Source organism: Bidens hawaiensis, unplaced genomic scaffold (assembly GCF_021521415.1).
Source record: "Bidens hawaiensis isolate Kalapana, Puna unplaced genomic scaffold, B.hawaiensis_p1.1 tig00060826_1, whole genome shotgun sequence".
Lineage (NCBI taxonomy): Eukaryota > Viridiplantae > Streptophyta > Magnoliopsida > Asterales > Asteraceae > Bidens > Bidens hawaiensis.
The window spans coordinates 14,992-23,923 of record NW_027500937.1 but is presented as its reverse complement, the minus strand read 5'-3'; the positions used below and the strand labels follow the sequence as shown (position 1 = coordinate 23,923).

The 8,932-nt window shown below is 34.1% G+C and overlaps 1 protein-coding gene across 1 annotated transcript; it reads left to right on the top strand.

Moving 5' to 3' along the window:
- The first annotated feature begins 4,741 nt into the window (after positions 1-4,741).
- LOC143603108 (dof zinc finger protein DOF3.6-like) lies at positions 4,742-6,160 on the top strand. Its single transcript, XM_077080013.1, has 2 exons — positions 4,742-5,010; positions 5,214-6,160. The coding sequence occupies exons 1-2, from the start codon at positions 4,957-4,959 to the stop codon at positions 6,156-6,158; spliced, it is 999 nt and encodes a 332-aa protein (XP_076936128.1). The 5' UTR covers positions 4,742-4,956; the 3' UTR covers positions 6,159-6,160.
- Positions 6,161-8,932: the final 2,772 nt, after the last annotated feature.

Sequence of the window (8,932 nt, the reverse complement as noted above, 5' to 3'; positions counted from 1 at the left end):
TCGAGGTACCAAAGACCATCCTCCATCGGTTCCGACTCGTACCGCTTGGGATGCACGTTTTCTTCATTCAAGATGACTTGATCGTTAATGCTTATCTTCATCAAAACTTCCTTATTTGTTGTTGGCTCGTATGCTTCAGTTAGGTTAGCTTCAGCCCGTTTTCCTCTTCTTTCCGGGCATACCGAGGCGAAGTGACCCATCTCGTCACAACGAAAACATTGAACCCCTGAATAATCCCTTTTCTTCCAAGAATTACCTTCTTTGTTTCGGTCACCTTCTGAGTTATCACGGGTTTGCTCAGATTCTACTTTGCCCTTCCCTTTAAACTTTCCAGCCTTAGCCCTATTGAACAGTAACTTCCCATTATTCTCGGGTTCGTCAACACTATTCACACGATCTTCAAAAGCTTTAAGACGCCCAACTATTTCTTCAAACTTGAGTGTCTTGAGATCTACCATCTGCTCGATAGAAGCTACAATATTTATGAATCTTTTAGGCATGCCAGTTAAAAACTTTCTCACCAATCTTGTTTCATCTATGGCGGAACCAAGTGCTGCGAATTTAGTTGCTAAACCGGATAATCTCCCAGATTAATCGTCTATAGACTCGGAATCCTTCATCTTCGTTCCTTCGAATTCGGTTATAAGGGTATGTAGACGTGCTTCTATAACCCTCTCCGCTCCAATATACCGGGCTTTTATGGCATTCCAAATCTCTTTTGCCGACTCGTATTGGGCTACTTGCATGATTTGATCTTCCGGTATGGATTGAAAGAAAAGAGCGATGGCGGCACCATTCTTCTTCTCGTCCGCACTTCCCGGCTCAATTACATCCCATATTCCGTGGTACCGGAACACCGCTTTGATCCGGACAGCCCACATGGTGTAATTCGTTTTGGTTAGCATCGGACATTGCAAAGAAATAGTAGTCTGATTACTAGGGTTAGGTTGGCTTGTCATGGTTAGTCTCCGACTATAGGTTTGCAAGAATCTTGGATTCACCGCCGTAAAGAACCCAAAATATATAAACGATTCACGTTGTAAAACGAACTGAATAAAACTAGCCTAGCGATTGAATAAAGAAATTAATTCCACCTAGAATTAAATCTAGAAGCAGAGAATTAATTCCAGAAGTTATTATATTGAAATTTGTGTTTTTCTCCAAGATATGCAACTGGTGTTTGACTTTAATAAAAACTCCCACCGCCAATTAGTCCAATTTGCGTTTGAACAGAAAACAAATAACTCGGTAATTGTTCCAGAAAACAAATAATCAAAAAATTACCTTCGATGATATTGAGATAATGAAAGAACTCGTGTTTAAACCGAGCTTTGATACCAATTGAAGTTTGTTTACCAGGATCAATAAACATAAAAACGAAATTTAGATCATAAGCTCGATCTTTGTAATTCTCATTAACTCGAAAAATTACAATACTTAAACTCTTAACTCACTTTTTGATATAACCCACAAGCTCGGGTATATATACTAGTTTAAACATGAAAACCTAATTAGACTAGAATACAATCTCCTTATCATATTCAAACACTAATTAGTAAAAACATATTTAAACAATTAATTAATAAATAAATTCCTTGTTGTCCAAGTCATTTGCTCGACTTGTTCACCAAGTAATTTATTTCATTTAACCAAGTCACGCGCTCAACTAGATAAACAAGACACGAACTCATCATAGGCTCGATGAGTCTGCCCAACTTGCCTCATTGACTCGAGGACGGAAATTAAATCCAACACATAGTTGATCGGTTACGGAGTTATGCAATATATAGATATAAGGGTTAAGTTATTTTACAAATAAGGATAAAAATAAGAAGTATGAGAATGATTTTTAGCAAAAAAAAAAACCCCCTCGAAAAATTAATTAAAAAAAATCATAAATCAAAATTTAATAAAAAAATGAAAAATGTTAAAATGCAAAAATGTTTCCACCGCCTTCCTCGTTCTAAAAAAAACTCGAAAAAAACACAATGTTGAAGATAAACATCATTGTGTTTTTTTATTTATCGTTGTGATTTGTTTATTTTTGTCATTGATTGTGTCTTTTTTTTTGGCGTTGTATCTTTTTTCTTGATATTGTGTTATATTTTGTTCAGCATTGTTTTAAATTTTGCGATCTATTATGTATTTTTTTTATTTACCATTATGTTGTTTGTTTATTTTCGGCATTGTGTCTATTTTCGGTTTTGTTTTTAACGGGAATGATTGGGAGAACATTTTGGTTTTTCTATTTTTTTCGTTTTTTATTTATGTTTTGAGTTATAATTTTTTATTATTTTTTTAAATTTTTGGAGATGAATTTTGTTTGTGGTCACAAATCCTTCTCACAATTCACATAAACTTTACCCATAGATATAAATATAGGGTAAAATTAAAATATAAAGGATTAAAGGGAGACAAAAATGAGAAGTTTGAGAAAGGTTGTGACCACACAAAAAACTCTTTAAAAATAAATTCAAAAAAAAATAAAAATAATCATAACTCAAAATATAAATAAAAAACGAAAAATATTAAAAAACAAAAATGTTTCCATCATCATTCCCGTTAAAAAAATACAAAAAATAAAAAAAAATTGATGAAAAGACACAATGTCGAGATCAAATACACAATGACAAAAATAAACAAAATACACAATTATAACTAAAAAACACGATATAACGCAAAATATAACATAATGCCAAACAAAATATAACGCAATGTTGAGTAATATAATACAATATAAAGAAAACAAACACAATGTTAAGCAAAAAAGACACAATAATTGATGAAAATACACACAAACCACAATGATAAACAAAATGACACGACTTTTTTCAATAACAATTGTGGTTTTTTTATGAGAACGAGAAAGACGGTGAAAACATTTTTGTGTTTTTACTTTTTTCGTTTTATTATTAAATTTTGTGTTATGATTTATTTATTTATTCTTAATTTTTTTGAGAGGTTTTTTTATGTGTTTATAAATCATTCTCATTCTTCTCATTTTTGTGAAAACATTTATGTGTTTTTACTTTTTTCGTTTTACCCTTATTTATTTAAAACTTAACCAAATTAAAAGTTAAAATCAATTAAAGCCCGTAACCAAATTAAAGGCCGAATCAAATAAAATCATTGTTGTTTGTTCCCTTATGCTTGGACACTTACTAGGCCGGGCATTGACATTTAACAAAACAAAGTTTTATTTAGCCATTGTTTCAACCACTTTCCACCCACGCTGCTTTCACCCCACGCCGCCCCGACCCCATGTTGCCCTTCTCTGGTCATCGGACCTACATGCTGCAGCCGAGGAGCCGACAGTTGGTTTTCCCTCAATTCCTCTTCCACGGTTATATACTTGTTCAGTTTAGGTATTTTTCTACTTTTATCTAAAATTATAATTGTTAATTTGTTTTAATAAATTATTAAATTAAATTTGTTTATGGACAATTGAATATTTGAATGATGATTTATGTTTTATTGGATTATTGGATAATGTAAATTGAAAATAATTAGGGATTTAGGGTTTAAATTATGTTTCTTCTAAAATTAAGGCACTTGGAAGATGAAACGACAAGTTCTTATTAGCAATCTTTTAAACGAAAATTCCAATAAAATGATGATAACGATCCAACAACAGGTTAAAAAAATATCATATGAAATACGGTAAAAATTTGATTTTTGTATGAAATACGGTAAAAAAATTTCGTTTACATTGTATGAAATATTGTAAAAAAAATTAAATTAAACGTTACACCTGATATTTCTGTCTAGATCCATCACTGAAGAGAATGACATCGTTGCCCTTTGACGCCGCCTCACCACACTCGGTCTAACAATATGTTGAGAACTGCATGAATGACTTGACATCTTATGCTATTTGTTATACAAAGTTACTATGATTTCAATATGTTGGAGCCTATTGTTTGAAAAATATGGTACCGATTGCACTTTTATCTAAAGGCATATCTATATATGCACTTCGAACATAACACATCTAAAGTTATCTAACTGCTTCATGCAATGGAGGGTGATTAAACATGAAAATACGTGTCTTGACAACCAACGTGTGTTTGTACCTTTTGCATATAATATATTTGGTTTCTTCGCGTCTAAAATAGTTGAGCTATTAGCAAAGTCCAACATATCATATATATTAATGTTATGACTTCAAGATCCATCAGTACAATTATTAATTAAAGACTTGATTTTGCAATTTAAAATGAATTTGTAGTGCATCTTGTTGTCCATTTATCTTGTTGGAATAATCTATGATCGAATCTTGCTTGTTGGAATAATAATTGCAACACATACACCATAACTTATTTTATAACTTTAAGAAATAGTTTTAATATTAACAAATTTTATTTTAGGAAGGAGTCGTACTGATAATTACTTGGCATTAATGAAAATCTGAAGTGGCATTCACCAGATTTTGCAGTTTATGAATAGAGATTTGATCCCACCACCATCATCACACCTTATATTGCATAGAAGACAGTGATATCTCACACACACGCACACACTTTTACATGCATTATAACATATATTCATCTCTCTCTCTCTCACACACTTATATTTATATATATGTTTACACACATATAATTAATTTAATATTTTTCATGCATGCACATATAGATACATATAATGTATACATGCATGGAGGGGTCAGAGAGAGAGAGAGAGAGTTAACTTTTTTACCGAAGCACTAAGGTGGAGTGTGTCACAGAGTGTGACTCTGAGAAAGCTTAAAGGCTAAGAAACTTCTCCACTTACTCTTGAAAACCCTAATTATAATAATAAATACAAAAAGAAATAAGCAAAACAAAAGCAGCTTCACCTTAATCTCTTCTTCTCCGTGTTTTATTCTCTTGTATTTGATTCCCCACTCCCATATATTTCCAAAAAAAAACCCTTGAAGCCTTTCTAAAAGAGAAAAAGAAAGCTCAAATTTTATAAATTATGGTTTTCTCATCTGTTCCACCCTATCTTGATCACCACAATTGGCATCATCAGGTATGTTTTCACTTGAATTCTAATTCATCCAATCAAACTAAAAGGATCAAGCTAGCTTTATGTAAAAAGATGATGATATATATTATTCCTCTTCTTGAATATACCACACATATATGATCTTTAGTAATTTTATCTTCATCTGATCATCAATCTTTATGTGTTTAATTTCTTTGTATTTTGTGTTAATTGTTGTTTTCTTTCAGCTTCATCAATCAAATCATCAAGGAACTGGCGGAGTTGGAGGTGGTGGCGGTGGAGTTGGTGAAAACCCTAATCTTCCACCAGCTCCTCCGCCGCCTCCACAGGCTGGAGGCGGCGGAGAAGCAGCTATCAGACCGGGATCTATGGTGGATCGGGCTAGGCTAGCCAAGATACCTTTACCAGAGCCCGGTCTGAATTGTCCAAGATGTGATTCAACCAACACCAAATTTTGCTACTTCAACAACTACAACCTCACTCAGCCGCGGCACTTTTGCAAGACGTGCAGGCGTTACTGGACTAGAGGCGGAGCTTTGAGAAATGTTCCGGTTGGGGGTGGTTGTAGGCGAAACAAACGAAATAGTAAAGCTAGAAGCTCCAAATCTCCAAGACACCCTGGACCTAAATCGGTTAGTGTAAGCCCTCCAAGAAGTAATAACTCGGAGAATAATATGATCTCAAGCACTCAACTTTCACGTCCGCCTTCACTTCACTTACCATTTATGAGCTCTCTTAGTCAATTTGGAGGTGTTGGTAGCAATCTTAGCTCAAGTATTGCTGGATTTCAGCCTCAAAATGATCAATTGGGAAACTTTCAAATAGGAAATGGTAGCAACATTTTGTCAATTGGAGGTGGTGAGAATTGGAGACTCCCTTTCTTGCCTGGATTTGAAGTACCAAACAACAACACTAATCTATTTAACTATCAAACCGACGGTGGTGGCGCACAATCGTCTTCGATGGTGGCAGGAGACTCAAGATTAAAAGAAACTTCAGGAATCGATAACCCGAGTGATGGATCGGTGAAGGTGGAAGACAACCGAGGGTTAAACTTATCAAGGCAGTTTTTGGGAATGTTGGGAAATAATAATCAACAACCATGGAATGGAAACTCTTGGGCTGAATTTCCTGGTGTCAACATTTCACCTTCAACTACACATTTCCTATAATTTATGCCGCGAATCCTCGAATGTGGCATGTTATCAAGGTGATTTAACTTGTGATTTTCAATCCCTAGCTGATTGAGTGTAATTTGGTCGTTTTATTAAGATTCCCTGATCAACTTCTGATGGCTGAAGAACTGCTGGAGAACCACTGGTAGGTATACATTATGTTAGGTTTCATGTGTTGGTATTAATTTTATGGTGTCGGTTTATTCTATTAATGTGTATGAGAGTTTAATTTCCTTGTATTTGGAAGTGTTTCACCAACGTGTGTGTGTAAGTGTGTGCTACTCTATTTGTTAATTATGCATGCTCCTTTGTCTTGTTCAGATTTTAACATTTCCTACTCTATATTTGGTTCATAATTTGTGCACATAAAACCTAGTTTGCTTAACAGAACTCAAGTGATTTTGTGAGTTAGTCTTCTTCTTATATAAACAAGAAAGAAAACTTAAGTTGGTATTTAATTAGCTTAATTAAAATTTCAGCCAATTCTTTTGCTTATTATTAGGGTTTTCTTTTACAAGTTCTTCAACTCTTATATTATAGAACAATTTTGCAAAATTAATTGTGGTTTGATCATTGAAGCGAACTCTTTGTGAGTATGCAATTTAAAAACTACATGTATAGAGAAGATTTTCTCTTGAAATTCTTAAAAACCTTCAAAATTGGTAGTGATTTGATCCGATTAGAGAGCTTAAATACTAGTATTGCTTTCATTGGTTTGTGAATAACTCTTTAAAGCAACGATTCCAACAAAAAGTAATTTACCTGATCTCATTGATTAGAATGGTACTTATCTGGATGAGTAGCTGGTTATTGATGGGTCTCGTTAGTTGAATTCGCATAAAGATCAGTCATGATCAAGAAATATGTAGCATGATAATGATTTTGCAATAAAAGATACATAAATACTAGGCTTTTTCTTGTACTTGAAATTCATTTAAAATATTTCAACCTCAATGAACTTCTTTTAATGTTCACAAGAGATAAAAGAGGTTAATGATGAGTGAATGTCATAATGAAGTTAAAAACAACAACATATGATGTTCTTTTCATTCTCATCCCATAATTACCAAAGTTATTAAAGTGAAGGGTATTTCACAATATATGGGGATAAAGGAAAGAGTGATTTTTGCAGTCTAAAAAGAAAGGAATCTGACAAACTTAGATTTTTGCTTTATAGAAAGGACCAACAACACACCCCTCCCCCAATAAAGCGTTAAAGAAAACCAGTAGAGAGAGAAACAACACATAAATCATGAGTTGGCCACTTCATACATGTAAGGCTAAGGGGTGTGGGGGGCTCTAATGGGAGCTCCAGTGGGGGCTCCAGCCAATAATATTATGACGTGTGACAGAGATAGAAACTGGATAAGGGGTGTGTTGGAGCCCCCGTTGGAGCCCCTGGCCCTGGTGTGGAGGGGCTCCAGCGAATTTTTTTTTTATTTTTTTATAAATATATTCAAACAACATATTATTAAAAAAACCTATAAATTATTAAAAAAACACACATTTTTTTTAAAATTCAAATTACAAAAAAAAACATACTAAAAATTAAACAAACAATAATACTTAATAATAACACTAATCTAATACAAGATCATCGGGTCGCCTCGCCCACAAATGTCGCCTCGCCCACGGTTGCGGTCAAAACTCCCCCTACATGAAGAAGCAAATCATCCTCTTCGGAGGAGTCGGAATCAGACGAGTACGACGACATTATTTTAAAAAAAAAAGTTGGGAAGATGGGTTGATTTTGGGTTTTATTTTGAAGTTGTGGTGATTGATATGGGTGAAATGGGGTATTTTATAGATGAAATGGGGTATTATTTAGGTAAAAAATATTTTTTTTTTTAATTTAACCGGGTCCCAACGGCTATTTCTCCATTCCCAACGTCCATTTTCTCTCTCTTCTCCCACGACCAGGCTCACGCCTGCCTGGATTTCTGCGCTCGCGCCCCGGTGGTGTGGGGTTAGCGCCCCGAGGCGCGAGCGGAGGGGCTCTAGCGCCCCGGTTAGCGCCCCACACCCCTCAGCCTAATGTAACTTAGTTTTATCGAAAACCCTAAAAATAATAACCTCAAAGTAAAAGAAATAGAAGCAAGGTGGCAGCTGAATGGCATGCAACTAGTTGATTGGGTGTGGCTCGGAAAACCATGGAGTGGTTTGGTTTGGTTTATATGATCAAACTGTTTATGGTTTAACATGTTTTTAACTAGGTTTAGATCTTGTAAGAATTTCTCGACTCACGTGAAAGTAATTTCATCCTTTGGGTTCTATATATCAGGCTCTTGCTTTTGTTTATTAGTGACACTTATAATTAAACATTAAAAATACACATAATTAATTAACCTTAATTGTTTATGTGGTCTGGCAGGCTTTTTTGGCATCACTAAACCTAAAAGACTTAAAGCAATCAATCTTGATGTAATTAACCGATCTTAGATGTAGCTAACTGACTTAGCAATAACACTTTTTAACAATTCAAAGCTAATCAACGGTAAACTTATAAACATAACTAATTAATTAACTAACATTTGATATATTCCCAATTAGATTGTTTTTCGAATTTGTCTGCTAACTTGAGGGCAAAGATCATATGTTGCTAGCGTTTTTTTAACACCGCCTTTATCAATATTTTGCAAAACTGTAACTAGTTAAACGTCTAAATTTAACTTAAATGTCAATTATTTTTGTCAGATGTTTAGATTGGTTAACTATTTGATAACTTTTTCTGAATGACGAGTTTCTTTTTGTTCTTGTCGCCTGTAGGACTT